Source organism: Oryctolagus cuniculus, chromosome 21 (assembly GCF_051225735.1).
Source record: "Oryctolagus cuniculus isolate XC-2025 breed Fujian yellow rabbit chromosome 21, ASM5122573v1, whole genome shotgun sequence".
NCBI classification, from domain to species: Eukaryota; Metazoa; Chordata; class Mammalia; order Lagomorpha; family Leporidae; genus Oryctolagus; species Oryctolagus cuniculus.
In genome coordinates, this window is record NC_142887.1 from 22756562 (window position 1) to 22773029 (window position 16468).

Here is a 16468-nt window from a genome sequence, read left to right on the forward strand (position 1 = left end):
CAGTGCATAGAGGGGTGCCCTCCAGTACCCAGGAGGGTTTGTTCCTCAGCCCACAGCTGCATCAAGGTCTCCCCACTCCCCAAAGGGTGTGTGCACGTGTGTGCGGTCCCTTGCTTGAGACCCCTGCCCCTGCCTTCTTCCCTGTCTGCCTCCTCCTTACCTGCTGCTGTGATCAGAAACAAAGCAGTAATGGTTAGTAACCGACGCTGGCAGCTACCACGGTGAGCCTGGCACTCTGTCTGCACGGGTCGGGGTAAGGGGTTAACCTCTTCATTTTTTTTTTTTTTTTTTTTTTGACAGGCAGAGTGGCCGGCGCACCGCGCTGATCCGATGGCAGGAGCCAGGAGCCAGGTGCTTTTCCTGGTCTCCCATGGGGTGCAGGGCCCAAGCACCTGGGCCATCCTCCACTGCACTCCCTGGCCACAGCAGAGGGCTGGCCTGGAAGAGGGGCAACCGGGACAGAATCCGGCGCCCCGACCGGGACTAGAACCCGGTGTGCCGGCGCCGCTAGGCGGAAGATTAGCCTAGTGAGCCGCGGCGCCGGCCCGGTTAACCTCTTCAGAGGAAGAACCAGGCTCCGAGAGATGTGGGGATGTGCCCAGGCCGTGAGTTCAGGCCCTGGCTCTGGGCCCCTCCCCAGCGGTGCCTTCTCTCCTTGACACCTCCAGGCCAGATAGGGTGGCTGCATCCTGGCTACCCCTTGTCTCCTTGTCTTTCTGAAGATGTGTTTATTTTGAAAGTCAGAGTTACAGAGATGAAGTGAGAGATCCATTTGCTGGCTTACTCTCCAGATGGCTGCAGTGGCCAACACTGGGCCAGGCCAAGGCCAGGAGCTTCATCCTGGTCTTCCACTGGTGACAGAGGCTCCAAACAATCACGCGCTTTCTCAGGCCAGTAGCAGGGAGCTGGGTCACGGACTGAACAGCCAGGGCTCAAACTGGCACACGCATGGGCTGCCAGGTTGAAGTTGTTGGCTTTACCCACTGTGCCGTTACACCAGGCCTGTCTCCTTGCCTTCTAATGACCCCTCTGATGCGTCCCAGCCTTTGGGGTCTGTTGCTGCTACAGCATCTAGGACAGGACTTGGCACACAGTAGGTGCTCAGTGGTCCTGCGGACTTGGGAAGGTGACAAAGGGCATTGCATTCACAGCCTCTGCCCCTCCCCTTTCTCCCGGGCATCTGGAGCTGGCCGTGGTGCTGAAGGGTGCTGGGCCAGGCGCCCACCCCACACCCAGTAGGAAAGTTCCGAGCCTGTCTCTCGCCCATCCTTCATTGGAGAGATGTCTCCCTACTGTGCACAGCCACCGGCAGCAGCACTGTGAGCCCGGGGGGTGGGGTCAGAGCCTCAGGGGAATCCACCATCATATTTATCAGGCACCTGCTAGATCTTGGGGAAGCCCTGAGCAACCTGGGCTTCGGCTGAAGGGCAGGGAGGAGTTTAAGGGGCAGAGATCTGGGCAAGGCTTACGTGGGCAAAAGCCTCAGTGCAGAGGGGAGAGGCTTGTGCCCAGGGATGCCCGCCTGGGGCTCTGGCTGTCACCCAGAACTCATGATTGTCACTTCACGTTTGGGGCTCCTCCTGTGACCCAGAACTACTGGCATCTGTGACTGCAGTGCCCCCAGCCAGGCCCAGATGGGCTGCTAGGGACCAATCGCTGGGAAGAGGGACTGGATACGTTCTGTGCCCAGATTTGCATTTTAGAGAGACCCCTGGCACGCAGGCTTTTGGGTGGATGCGGCGGGAACAGTGCCTCCTCCACCCCCAGCCTCTAAGAAAGAGAGTGCAAATCCCTTTCTGGTGCCACGGCCCGAACTGCAGCTGCAGTGGGAAATAATCACTTTTCACAGGCCCCTTATCCGCAGCCAGCCCTGGGCCGGTTTAATCAGCGGTGGTGCTGGTGTGACTTGAAGATTCCCGGGCTTGAGAGATCAGGAGAGGGGTTAAAGAAAATTACCCTTGGCCTCCTCCATGCTAATGTAATCTCTAACCAGATCTGCCCAGCCGCAGCTCAAATTGCTTTTTAGATTAACATTTAATTATTAACAGGGTCCCCTGGAAGGCCTCCGGCTCTGAACAGGGATGGGGGAGGGAGCCGCAGGAGGGAGGTGGGGGTGGGCGCTACCACGGCTGCTGTGCAGAGGCAGAGTGGGGTGAGGCAGGGAGGGAGGGGTAGTGGAGAGAGGTCAGGAAAGGGGAGGGAGAGACAGTGGGAGATGGGAGGTAGAGGGGGTGAGGGGTGGGTAGAGACAGAGGAGAGGAAGAGAGGGACGCTGAGCCTCCCGTTGGAGGTCTCAGAGGGGCTGGGGCCGCGGCTGAGCTCCCAGATGCCCTGGGCGAGGGTGGGTTGGGGTCCGGCCCCTGGCTGTGAAGACGCGGTGGTTTAGAAAGGTGGCTGCGGGTCTGACCGCAGCACCCCCAGTCCAGTGCTATTGTCTTCCTGGAGCCTGGGTCTTCTCCTCTCCATCCATGGTGCCCCGCCCCGGCCAAACTCGTGGCTCTTCCCTGCCTTCAGCCTTGTGGCCAGGACAGTGTAGGGGGAAGGAGAGGTCACTCACAGCGGGGCGAGAGGGATGAGCTGAGCACTGGGAGTGGTGGCTTCTCCTTTGCCTGCTTCCTGGGGACGGACTCCCACTGGGCAGTCAGCTCTCCGCAAGGACTGCTGGGTTTTCCCAGCTTCCCATCCTGTCCTGCAGATTCTGAATCCCTGCGGACAGGGGCCGGCAGGCTGAGGACCGTCCCTGCGGCTCGTGCACAGAGGCACTCGGCTGAGCCTCCTCTCCTGGGCAGCTCCTCGTGACGTGGGCTGGCTGCCACCCCATCAAGTTTCAGTTAGGGAAACTTGAGGCTCAGAGAGGTGCTGCAGCTGCCTGAGGTCCCCGGGGCCAGCTCTCCTGTCCGAAATCCTCGTTCCGTGCGAGGCCGGCAGGGCCTGCCTGGGCCTGCCCCTCTGAGCCAGAGCTGGTCTTTGGCCTTGTGTGGGGCCGCAGGAGCCAGCGTAGGCAGCTCCAGGGACGAGGTTGGGGGGAGGGCCGGAGGTAGCACAGCCTGTGGCCTTCACAGGGTCACAGCCCAGCCTGGGTGCTACGGGAATGTCGGAGGCACAGGGGTGAGGCCAGAGATTTCCGCCTGCATCAGGGACTGGCATGCGCACTGGAGGTCAGGTCTGCTGGCGGGTGGCAGGACACCGTTTTCTTTGTGATTTCTCTAAACATTCATTGGAAAGGCAGAGTTCAAGATCGGTCTTCTTCTATTGTCTGGTTCCTCCCCAAATGCCTAAAACAGCCAGGGCTGGGCCAGGCCAAAGTCAGGAGCCAGGAGCTCCATCCAGGTCTCACGTGGGTGTCAGGAGCCCAGGCCCTTGAGCCGTCATCTTCCCAGGGCACATTAGCAGGAAGCTGGGAGGAGGGACCCAATCCCAGGCCCTTCAGTATGGGAATGTGGTCTCTCAAGTGGCGGCCTGGCCGCAACACCCACTCTCTCTGGTTCTTAGAGACAGAGAGGGTCCCCGTCGCTTGTTCACTCCTCACACGTCTGTAACAGCCAGCACCAAAGCCAGGAGCTGGAACTCAATCCAAGTCTCCCACGTAGGTAGCAAGGACCCAACTACTTCACCATCACCGCTGCCTCCCATGGTGCACGTCAGCAGGAAGCTGGAGCCAGGAGCCTGAGCTGGGGATTGAACCCAGGTGCTCTGAGCCGCTTGATCAGCATCATCACCGCTGTGCCTAGTGCCCATCCCCGGAGGGACTTCTGTCCTCCCAGGATGTGACACAGGGGCGTCACTGTGCCCTGGGCTGCTGCCACCTAACAGCTGTGTGAGCTTGTGCGAATGGCTTCCCCTCTCTGCCTGCTTCCGCATCGGTGACACGGGGGCACTAGAGGGCTACCAGAACAGGCCACGGGGCCACTAGAGGGCGGGGGTGAGGGCTGAGGCTCAGGATGCCCGGGGCGCCAGGCTCACGGGAAGCAGGGGTCAGTGTCGGGAAGCAGGGGTCAGTGTCGGAGCTCCTCTCGGAGCAGCCAGACACGAGGCCGGCCGGCGGAGACCCCTCCTGGTTCTTTGAGTGAAGCAGGCCAGGCAGCAGGCAGCCTTTACCGTCCTATCCATTGTTCTGCCGGGGTGGGCCGCACAGGGCCACAGACGCTGGCTGTCCTTGGACTGCAGAGGCCTTCTCTCTCCCCGCCCTGTCATCCTTTATCTAAATCCCCCCTCCATGAAAGGACAGCTGGGGGTGTTATCTGGCGAGGGGACCTTTGCGTGGGTGTCTCGGAGATAAAGGCGCATCTTATCAGCCCCCGCGTCAGGGCTGGTGCCCGCATTCTCATCACGCAGCCTTTCGACATTTCCCTCCCCACCCCCTCCTCGGTTTTTATTATGAAAGTCACAAAAGACCTTGAGCTTATAAACAGTCTGATTTGCAGATAGGGTTTCCAAATGAGTGGCGCTCCCCAGACGGTCCTGGCAGGGGGCAGGGAGGAATGAGCCCCAGGAGGGAAGACCGTGATGTCCCTTGTTTGCTGTGTGACCTCAGGCGGACACTTGGTTTCTCTGGGCCCCGGCCACTTTGTCTTGAGACACTTGCAGAGCCGTTGGTTCCACCCAGCTGATGCCTATTTGTTAGGAAATGATTACTCTGTGCCGGGCGCTGGGAAGAGAGAGAGAAACAAGAAACTCCGAGCGCAGTGGAGAGAGGCAGACGTGAAAATTGGCAGTTAGAACTCGGCATGATTAGGGCTGCGATGGGGGTGCCCGGAGGAGGGGGCAGTTGAGCTGAGTTCCAGGACGTGGCAGGCAGAGCCACCAGCGAGTGCAAAGGGGTGGGGAGGGCCGGGCCGGGCCGGGGAAGCCTTGAAGGCCAAGCAGAGAGGGCGGGGCTCTGCTCAGAGGCCGCAAGACAATGAGGCGGTCTTGTTTGTAGAACTGGAGCTGGTGGGCAGCCTTGGCCGCATCCTAGCCCCGCCCAGCAGCAGGCCACAGAGCTGCAGAGATGGGCTCAGGCTGCAGGCCTCACTGCTCGTCCCTTGTGAATGTTTTGGAACGATCCAAGCAGCTGACCTGGAAAAGCCCAGCTGAGGCCTTAATGTCACCCCTGAAGACCTCCGAGGCCCCCTGAGCTCAGCCAGAGGCCCCCTCTTGGCTCCCAGAACTGCCAGGGCCTGCATAGCCGTCAGAGCACGGGGAGAACCCAGCCCCCCAGGAAGGCCCAGCACAGGCAGCCTACCCCTCCCCCCACCCTTTTCCCACAGCAAAGCATGCTGGGATGTAGGCCCATGGGGAAGACCGGGGGTACCTCTGGAGAGGGACTGGGCTCCTGGGCCCCCAGCACCTTGTGAGAAGCTGGGGGTAGGAGCAGGTGTGGCCAGGACCCTGGGAGGGAGGGGCCCCTGTGGCAGGCCAGAGAGAGGCAGGCGGCCATCTGGGGTCCCACAGCGAGAGGGGAGGTTGAGAGGTTTCCTCAGCACAGCAGGTCTCCCACCACCTTCCTCCACTGCCCAGGCCGGGGGCTCAGCGGAGCCCAGTGGTGAGCGGCAGGCTCCCCCAGCCCCGCTGCCTGCTGGCAGGCCCTGGACTGGCTGTCCCCTCCCTCTCCATGGGTTTCCCATCTGTGGAGGGACAGGGCTGGGGCTGCCTCTTGTCGGCTCTGCCCCGTCCCCACCAGTGTCAGAGTAGGCAGAGGTGGATACTGCCCAGAGCAGGAGTCGGGGGCAGAGAGGCTGTGCTGAGGATGCTGCCATGGCCTCTCCCACCACAGGCATGCACACAGCCATGCGTGCATCCGGGCACCAGCTGCGTGTGCATGCAGCAGCTGTGCCACTCAACGTGAACGTGTGCATGGACGTGTGCATGAACGTGTGCATGAATGTGTACATGAACGTGTACATGAACGTGTGCATGAATGTGTGCATGAACGTGTACATGGATGTGTGCATGAACATATGCGTGAACGTGTGCATGAATGTGTGCGTGAATGTGTGCATGAATGTGTGCATGAATGTGTACATGGATGTGTGCATGAACATGTGCGTGAACGTGTGCATGAACGTGTGCATGAATGTGTGCATGAACTTGTGCATGAATGTGTGCATGAATGTGTACATGAACGTGTGCATGAATGTGTACATGAACGTGTGCATGAATGTGTACATGGATGTGTACATGGATGTGTACATGGATGTGTGCATGAATGTGTACATGGATGTGTACATGGATGTGTACATGGATGTGTACATGGATGTGTACATGAATGTGTGCATGAATGTGTACATGAACGTGTGCATGAATGTGTACATGAACGTGTGCATGAATGTGTACATGGATGTGTACATGGATGTGTACATGGATGTGTGCATGAATGTGTACATGGATGTGTACATGGATGTGTACATGAACGTGTACATGAACGTGTGCATGAACGTGTACATGAATGTGTACATGAATGTGTGCATGAATGTGTACATGGATGTGTACATGGATGTGTGCATGAATGTGTACATGAATGTGTGCATGAATGTATACATGAACGTGTACATGAATGTGTGCATGAACGTGTGCATGAATGTGTACATGAACGTGTGCATGAATGTGTGCATGAATGTGTATGGTGTCAGAGTGTGGGCGCCCAGCACAGCCCACCTGAGCAGGCCAGCGCGGGCACCGTGTGGCCTCAGGGCCCATATCCCAGGGGGAGGTAGTGGTGGTCGAGCCACACCTGCTCATGTCCCAGGTCCCCGAGGGGGAGCCGTGCTGCGGCGTTCCCTCGCGGGCGTGGGCCCCACTCCGTGCCCCGTGGAAGCGGTGTAATTTCTGCCTGATTGTAATGGCATATTTTCAAATCCCCCTGAAATCAAAGCCGGGGAGGGGGCAGCGCAGCGCCTACGGCACCGCTGCGCTAAGACTGGCAACTGGGGGGGGGGGGAGGATCACCTGCCCTCCCCCACATCCATCCCTCACTCTTTTTTTTTTTTTTTTTGAGACAGTAATAGGAGAAAATTGGTTTTGAAACTGAATAAAAGTCCCTTTCAGAGGAAATCATTTCTTTCAGGGCACCTTTGCTGAAAGTAAAATAGAGCGTAATGAAAGGTGCCCGCGTGATTGTCTTTCATTACCGGGAGGGAGCCCAGGACAGACGAGGCTGCCACCGTCTCGGGAAACACAAGATTGGAATAATTGCGCCGTAACAAGGAGCTTGTTGTGAAATTAGTATCTTAAGAAAGTAGTGAAAAAAGGCTTTTCCTCATGAATACTTCATTATTAGGGGAACGCACAGAATTTAGAGCCCAGACACCTGTTTAGTATTAAATAACTTCCCGTTCTTCCCTTCAACACCCCCTTTCCCTCTTCTTCGTTTTTCAAACCCACATGAGGATGGAGGTGGCTGGACCAGGGGGGTGGCCCTGGAGGCGGTAGGGCTGGGCGCCCTGGGCTGGGGGGACATGCAGGGTCTCCAGGGCTGCACCCTTGATGGAATGGAGGGAGGGAGGGCCTGGGCGGGGAAGGTCCCGCCCTCTCATGGCGGCCTCCACGCAGGCCAGCCCTGACCGGGGCTCCTGTGTCTCGGTTGCGCCCTGGCTTCCTAGAGTGGCAGGAGGGTGGGTTTGGGGACAGTAGGGTGAGCTTGAGCGTGGACGAGGGAGCGCCGGGGTGGGCCTCCCTCCCCAGGTGGGGTGAGGGCCTCGCTCGGGCAATGGCACATGCCGGGCCGGGTTTGCCAGTACCCCTTGGACCTCCAAGCGGCCATCCTGACCCTCGGTCCAGGGCCGCCAAGAGGACTCGGGGGCCTCCCTGCTCCGGCTGGCCCCCCCCTGGGCATCCCCACGGGCCCTGGTCTCCACACCTGACAGATGTGGGGGAAGGGCGTCTGCTTCCTCCTGCAGGGCGGTGGGGAGCACGCAGGCCCCGCAGAGCCTCTAGTGACCAGTGTCTCGCCTCCCTCCTCCCAGGGACCCTGCTGCAGCGCGCGCCCTGCCGTGGGCCCCCAACTCCGCCATGCTCGCCTGTCTGCAGAGGACCCAGAACCCGCCGGGCCAGCACCTGGCCTGCCCGAGCAAGAGCCTGGAGCTGCGCAAGTGTGAGTGCACCTGCCCCTGACCCAGCACCGCCCCCCTTGGGGTCTGAGTCCTTGGGGCTGGACCCACCGCAGGCCGCCGCGGGGCAGGTCACGCAGGGGCCTGCAGGGCCAGTCCCGTCAGCACATCGACCCCCTTCAATCCCCATCACAGTCTGTTTTTAAAGATTTATTTATTATTTATTTGCAAGTCAGAGTTACACAGAGAGGCACAGGCAGAGAGAGAGAGGTCTTCCATTGGCTGGTTCACTCCCCTATTGGCAGCAACCGTCAGAGCTGGGCCAATCCGAAGCCAGGAGCTTCTTGGTCTCCCACGTGAGTGCAGGGAACCAAGCACTTGGGCCATCTTCCGCTGCTTCCCCAGGCCATTAGCAGAGAGCTGGATCAGAAGTGGAGCAGCTGGGACTTGAACCAGCGCCCATATGGGATGCCAGCACTGCAGGAGGCAGCTTTACCCGCTATGCCACAGCGCCGGCCTCCCTCACCCTGTCTTAACGTCTGTGTTCTCTGGGGGCTCCAGGCCTATGCTTGGTCTGGGCCACCCCCCAGGGCCTCCTCCGGCTGGCCCCAGCGTGCCGCACACCAGGTCTCACCGGCCGTCATGTTCCAGCACTACCCGAGGAGGGAGCATGGAAGCTAAACCGCCCTGAGCGGGACCTGGCTGCAGGCCGTGGTTTCTCAGGGTGGCCCATTCGGGGCTGGCCTTGACGGCCTAGCACCAGGAGTCCTCTGAGCCGATTCTTTTTAGCCACCATACAGTTTGTTGAAAAAGAAAAAAAAAAAAAGCATTGAAGTTCCCGCGAACAGTCTCGTGAGAGAACTCAGAGGGTCGGCTGGCGGAGGCCCGAGTTCCTCACCACAGCTCCTGGTTAGAGCTGAAAATCCATCTCCAGTTCACCGGAGTCCCCACCCGTCCCTGTTGCCTCCGTGCTAGAACCCGGGACCCAGCCCTGTTTATCCGTAGGCTGCGCTGTGGCCGTTTTCCCTTTCAGGTCTGTCTGTAGATAAGGTAAGGCGTCCCTGTGGTCCAGTCCTCAGGAGGAGGGAAGGAGAGTATGGACAACAGCCTCCGACTTACCCAGCCACCTGCTCCCCTTCCCAGAGGCACCCGGGGGTTGTCCGCCTGCCGGGCGGCCTTCTGGGAGATGCTGGGTGCACACGTGCCTTCCACGCCGTCCGGCTCACTCTTTGACCTGGTACCATCCCCTGCAGGTCAGGTTCTAGAAAGAACGCTTCCTCGACCTTTGCCACAGAGGTCTCTCTCCCCAGGATGAAGCGTGCGCACCCGGCTAGTCCTCTCGCTACACTGTAACCAGCCTGTTGCCGGCACAGGCCAGGCAGTAGTAGAGCCCCTGGGTGCCACAGGATACACTAACTGAGGAGCCTGGGCTGGTGTATTCTGACGTCAGTAGAGACCATACCCACGAACTGCCCACGGCACAGTGTGGGACATCACGCTCAGGCTCTGCTCCCTGGGGCACTGACTGCTCACGACAGACTCTTCATTTAGTTTGCTACGAATCCAGCTAGACATCTTCTCAGGCTTGAGCCTTTTTTTCCTTTGAATGAGCTCATCACTATGGTCCATTTTTTAAATTATTGATTAGATGGTTGTCTTTGTCCTTGTTGATTTGTAGGAGCTATTTGTATATGATGAACCGCTAGGTCTTGTGAACTACAGTTGTTTTCATGTTTTCCCCAATTTGTCATTTGTTTTTGAGTCGTGAAAGACTCTGAAAAGTGACATTTGCGTTTCCTTTTACGGTCTCTGGGTTTTATGCTGTACTAGGAATGTTCTCACTCAGGCTGAGATGTTGCGTTGTGTTTGTTTTTAAAGAAAGGTTCCCCAGGGTTTCTTCTAGGTCTCCTGTGGTTTTCAAAAGCTCTGACCTGATTATCTGTGAAGTATCAGCGCTGTCGTGTTCCGGGTCCTGGGGCACCGTGTTACACGAAGTCAGGCGGGGAGACGCCGGGCACTGCTTGCTTACGGCGATGTGAATTCCGTCTTCACTGAGATGCAATTCAGAAGTGCAAAATCAGTTGCTCTTGGCGTACTGTAATGGCTTTAGAACGTGTTCTGGAAGAAACCCTGTAACCATCCATCGATGACCACCACCTTGTCCCCCCCCCCCCCCCCCCCCCACTTCTCCAGAGTCCCCAGGCTGGGCTGGACTGGGCTAAGAATGGAAGCCTACGGCTGTGAGCTTTCGTGGCTTCCTGAGCGAGCGCCTCCTTGTGGCCAGTCCGTGTGGTGGCAGGCGTATCTTACGCTAATACTCGGTGGGGCTTGTTCTTGTTAATCCCGAATTCCCCTGGCGCTTTCCTGTACTGTCCTGTCTGAGCCACAGCGTCCACTTACAGAAACCCTGGTTACTCTGCACGGGGATTACATCCACAGAGACTTGAGACAGAGCTGACATTTTCATGATTCACTCTTTCCTCCAAGACGTGATGTGCTTTTCAAGAAAGAAAGAAATTTATTTGGAAGGCAGAGTTACAGAGAGACCTTCGAGCTACTGGTTCACTCCCCAGATGGCCACGAGAGCCAGGGCTGGGCCAGGCCAAAGCTAGGATCCAGGAACTCCATCCGGGTCTCCCACGTGGGTGCAGGGGCCCAAGCACTCAGGCCATCTTCTGCCACCTCCCCAGGCGCACTAGCAGGGAGCTGGATCGGAAGTGACGGAGCAGCCGGGACTGGAAGCGGCGCTCACGTGGGCGCCAGCATCGTGGGAGCAGCTTACCCTGCTTGTGCAGACGCCCGGTCCCTCCAGGACGGCTTCACGTTTTGGGCGTCTTGGGGTGAGCTTCCAGCTGGGAGTTTAAGCTTCTTTGACTAGTCGTTTCCTCCCTAACTGGAGGTTGTTTATAGGAAGGCTATTAACTTCTGCCACCTTCCTCAAGTATTTTATTGATTATAATGGGTTTTCAGTTCCATCTCTTGGGTTTTCCAGTTACACTGTTACATCATTTGCAGATGATAATTTTACTTCCTATTTTGCTTTATCCCTTAATTTCTTTGCTTTACTTAATAGAGTTGAATCTTATCCCTAGAACAGTGAAACATAATAGTGGCGATAACAGACGTTCTTACTTTGTAGCTTCTAGATTTCACCATTAAGCAAACGCTGGCTTCAGGGCAGGTATTCTATTGGGTTAAGTCTCCAGCCATTCCGGTTTTATGAAGGATTCTAAAAATCAAGAATGAAAGTTCAACTTTGCCAAAATGACTTTTCATCGTGTACGAGGAGGATCATGGTCCCCCCAACTTGATCCAGTGTGACTCTGCGATATTAACGGAGTTCTTAATATCCCAGCCCTGGCTGTTGCAGCCATTTGGGGAGAGAACCAGGAGATGAAAGCTCTCTCTCTCTCTCTCTCTCTCTCCCTGAAACTCTGCCTTTTAAGTAAATCTTAAAAACAAAGAAACATCAGAGGCTTTCCTTTTTCCCCGTGCTTTGACACCTTCTGTAGAGCTGGGACCATCTGCTAAGTTGGGCTGCCCCTGTGAAACCGGGCCACAGAACCTGCTGTTGGTTCTGTGACTGGGGGTCTGGTTCAGGTGTCCTGTGGCTTCCTGAATGAGATTGGGACCTCATGCTCCATTTTATCCAGGTCTTCAGATTTGCATACAGTTGAACCAGTTTTTAAGTCTTAAGTGGCGGTTTCCCCATTATTTCTTTCATTGTGTTCTTGTGCTTTCTCCCCCTCCCCCTCCCTCTCCTTTTTAAATTAGGTTAGCTCACAATATTATCTATTGCCCTTCCCCATGGATTCCTCCTCAGGATTTATTAGTAATTACCCTTTTCTGGTTTCTGGTTCATTAATTTATGCTTTTATCTGTATTAAAACCTTTCTTTTGCTTGCCTTGGTAATTTTTTATAGATACTTAGATATAGGGTGTTTTTTTTTTAAGGGGAAAAATTCAGGCTTTGAAGTTCCTGAGCACTTCTCAAGGCGTCTCCTGTGAGCTCGCTGTGCGGGATTTTCTGGATATACTTTTGGTTTTGATTCCTTCTTTAACCCAAAACTCATCCGAGAGCCCGCTATCCACTCAAGTAGTAGTGCTTCTGTGTTTATTTCCAGTTGTTTTGTTGTTTAGAGATTTATTTCAAAGGCAGAGTTATAGAGACAGATGTTCCCTCTGCTGGGTCACTCTCCAGCGGCCAGGTCTGCGCCAGGATGAAGTTGGGAGCCTGGAATTCCACCCCGGCTTCCCACGTGGGTGCCCTTGGGCCGTCCTCCGCTGCTTCCCCAGGCACTTAGCAGGGAGCTGGACTGGAAGAAGAGCGGGTGGGACTGGTACCAGCGTCGCAGCCAGGGCTTAATCCACGGCACCACAATGCTGGCCGTTGTTGTCTTTTTACACTAAGATAAGGGGACCTCGTCTGCTATCTCCATTTCCTTGGACTTGACTTTTTCTTGGTGAGATAATCTGTGGTGATTTTTCTGTGCATTTCAGAAAGGTCTGACTCTGCAGGATTCAGGGTTTGGAGTATACCAACTATGCCTGCCCTAATGATCGCATTAGTGGGGTCGTCCATGTCTTACTCCCCTGTCATGGACAGAGAAGGAATTAGACACCCACTGCCTACATGGTCCAGTCTGCTTTTCCTTAGAGCACCTAGAACTCGTCTGTGAATGGTGGTAATATTTTAGTTAATGCAGAGATACTTCTGTCTGTTAACATGGTGACATCTGCTTTTTGCGTTTCACATTTTTTTGAAACGTTTGCGAATTCTTTATTTTGATCTGTGAGTTCCTTTTAGGTGTGACTCATGCACCGCAGAGTTGGTTTCAGCTTTGTGATCCACTCCGAACACCTCCTTATTTCATAGGAGAGTTTAGCCTGTTACACTTGCTGATATGACAGATGCGTGGTTTCCAGGCCTGTGTTCTTTGCTGTGATCCCTGTACCTGCCAACCACAAGGAAGGCGGGTACTTGTGCTAGTGGTGTGGCTCTAGCCCCTTACTGAGTCACTAGTCCTCTATTTAGAACAGGCTCTCTGTAAGACAATACTACATTAGTGTATTTCCTGGAGTTTATTTGGAAGTCAGAGTTACACAGAGAGAGAGGTCTTCCATCCGCTGGTTCACTCTCCAGTTGGCCACAACGGCCGGAGCTGTGCCGATCTGAAACCAGGAGCTTCTTCCGGGTCTCCCACGTGGGTGCAGGGGCCCAAGGACTTGGGCCATCTTCTACTGCTTTCCTAGGCCATAGCAGAGAGCTGGATCGGAAGTGGAGCAGCTGGGACTCAAACTGGCGCCCATGTGGGATACTGGCACTGCAGGCCAGGGCTTTAACCCGCTGCACCACAGCGCCAGCCCCTGCCATCAAATTTTAACTGACACTTTTAAGATTTTCTTACAGGGCTGATGCTTTGTTGAAGGTTAAGCTTCCACATGCAGTGCCAGCATCCCATATGGGTGCCAGCTTGAGACCCGGCTGCTCCACTTCCGATCCAGCTCCCTGCTAATGCTCTTGGGAGAGCAGTGGCGACAGCCCAAGTGTTTGGGCCCCTGAACCCAAGTGGGAGTCCCGGATGAGGCTCCTGGCTTCAGCCTGGCCCATCCCTGGCCATTGTGGCTGTTTGGGGAGTGAGTCAGCAGATGGAAGATCTGTCTCCCTCCCCTTCTCTGTATCTCTCTGCCTTTCAAATAAAATTTTTTTAAGATTCATTTGGGGGCCACCACCATCCACTTGGGTGCCAATTTGGGTTCTGGCTGCTCCAGCTCCTTGCTAATGTGCCTGGGAAAGCAGCTCCTGGCTTTGGCCTCTCCCAGCCCTATTGCAGCCATTTGGTAAGTGAACCAGAGGATGGAAGATGGATTGACTCATTCTCTCTGTAACTCTGCCTCTCAAATAATTTTTTTAAAATATTTATTTATTTATTTAAAGGCAGAGCTACAGAGAGATCTTCCATCCTTTGGTTCACTTCCCATTGGCTACAACAGCCAGAGCTAGGCCAGGCTGAAACCAAGAGCCAGGAGCTTCATCCGGGTCTCACGTGGGTGGCAGGGGCCGAAGTACTCGGGCCATCTTCCACTGCTTTTCTCCGGCCCTTAGCAGGGCGCTGGACCAGCTGGGACTTGAACTGCAGCCCATATGCGATGGCACTGCAGGTGGTGGCTTTACTTGGTACTTTTCTAGTGCTACACCACAGTGCTGGCCCCGAATGATTCCTTTTGATCGCAGCTGTTGAAGGTGAGGACGTCACTCCCCCTTCCTGAAGCTGCCTTAGGATGTTCACGTCCACCTCTGTCACCGAGTCCCGCGTTTGTTTCCATCCCAGGAACAGGGTACCGCGCCCTCTCTCAGCTTCCATTCACCTGCCTTCCCTAGCGCTCCTGTCTTCTAAACTTTTCCAACTTTTTCATTTTTTCACTTTTTTTTAAGGCAGAGCCACAGAAAGCAAGATTCACTCCCCAAATGCCCAGAACCACCAAGACGGGGCCGGGCCAGAATCAAGACCCCAGAACGCAATCCGTGTTTCCCATGTGGGTGGCAGGGACTTAAACACTTGAGCCCTCACCTGCTGCCTCCCGCGGGTGTGCGTTAGCGAAGCTGCATCGGAAGCGACGTAGCTGGGCCTCGAGCCAGGCGCTCTGGGCTGCAGGTGACCCAAGAGGCCCACCCCAGCACCTGTTGCTTTGTGGTTCCTCTGCAAGGGAACTTCAGAGAGCTCCTGGGAAATCTGGTTAGTTTGTTTTGGTGTAAAAAAAAAAAAAACAGTGAAATCCATGCACACAACATGTGGATTCCAAACAGTTCGTGAAAACTGTAACAGAAAAGGTCATGGATTTCATGACATTTTTGTGCCCAGATTCACGTAACTTGTAATTCCGTTTTTCGTGAACTTTTAAAACTCTCGCACTTTGGCAAGTTTCCTCTCCTCCTCTGTCTCCTTGGGGGGTTTGCGTTAAAGAACAGTTGCTTCTCACTTTGTTTTTCGCCTTATGCTGAAACAGTTGCCTGTAACCTCACTTCTGGGAGGAAGCAGTTTTTGTTCCTTCTGCTGGGCCCTGCTTTCCCGTTTTAGCGACTCTGACTGGGGCCCACGCGGATTGCATCTGCATTTCCTCCCCTCTGGAGGAAGGGGATTTCCCCAGCCCAGTTATTGCAGGAGATTCGAGCTGGAGAAAGGTCCAGACCACATCCCGGGCTAACTGGGATTTTTCTTAGGACCCAGAGTTTCTTATTTAGTGGAAAGGCACAGTGACAGAGAGAGGGAGAGACAGAAAGAGCTCGTCCATCTGCTGGTTCACACCCCAGTTGCCCACAATAGCCAGGGCTGGGCCAGGCCAAAATCAGGAGCCTAGGACTCCATGTAGGTCTCCCCTGTGGGTAGCAGGGACCCAAGTACGTGAGCCATCTCTGCTACCTTGGGCAGGAAGCTGGATTGAAAGTGACCTAGCTGAGACTCGAACCACTGATCTGAGAAGTGGAAGTCCCCAGCAGCGGTTTGGCTTGCTGTGCCACGATGCCCGTCCCAACATTCCGTGTGCAGACCCGGCTTGTCTGTGCGAGTTCCCGTGGGCCCCGGGCGGGAGGGGGGGTGTCCTGCTCTCATGCTGCAGAGAAGGGGCGCAGACTGTGCACCTCCGGCTGCGCCCCGATGTTTGGGAGTGTGCACTGCCACTCTGAGGTCTGCAGCTGTGGCACCTTTTGTCTGCCTCTTCCCTCAGCCCCACCCCTCCAGCGGCTTTTTGTTTCTTTGGGGTTTAGCAGGTGCACTGCGTTTGCTGCACACACAAAGGATCGCATTCCTTTGTTGATGGCGTTTAGGTTGTTTCTAGTCTCTCACACTTCTAAGTCCTGGTGCAGAGATGGACCGGCGGGCTTAAAGGGTCTGCATGTCCCAACCTGTCATCGCTCCTGTCCAGCCATCAGAGCGTGCTGCCCACTGGCCAGAGGCAGGGACTGCGCCCAAGGACCTGGGCCGCTGCTTCCTTCCTGCTCCGAAGCCGGAATGGAGTGTGTGGAGGGCCACCCCGGATGGCCTGCGTCCCCTGCTCGCTCAGATCCTCTGCCGTCTCTGCAGTTATTGGCAGAGACACTGGTGCTGCCTGTAATTGGAGAGTACAGGAAAGAGGGAGGCAGGAAGGGAGATAAGCAAATTCAATTGGGGGCCCTGCTGCTGGTCAGGGCCGGGACACTCGGCCACAGAGGCTCCTGACCTCTGCTCCCCGGCCAGAACCGAGACCCTGAGCCTTGTGACCAGCCCTTGGGCCATGCTGACATTCCCAGGAGAGGAACAGGTCCCGACCAGGCCCAGGGAATGTGACCTTGGACACGGTGTGCACCCAGCAAACCAGAAACGAGTGCAGTTCACCTCCCTGGGACCCCAGGGCAGGCGGGACCGGGGAGCCGGGCTACAGCCAGCTGTGTCTGGGAGCCTGGG

At 56.0% G+C, this 16468-nt stretch overlaps 1 protein-coding gene across 2 annotated transcripts in view; it reads left to right on the forward strand.

The window, feature by feature from the left end:
- The window catches only part of FAM222A (family with sequence similarity 222 member A), a 45164-nt gene that overhangs the window by 16474 nt on the left and 12222 nt on the right, over positions 1 to 16468 (forward strand). For both annotated transcript variants that reach the window (XM_002723975.6, XM_089323308.1), the window contains exon 2: positions 7944 to 8071. In XM_002723975.6, coding sequence (XP_002724021.3) covers positions 7990 to 8071 — 82 coding nt within the window. In that variant the 5' untranslated portion in view covers positions 7944 to 7989. The remainder of the gene's footprint in view (positions 1 to 7943; positions 8072 to 16468) is intronic.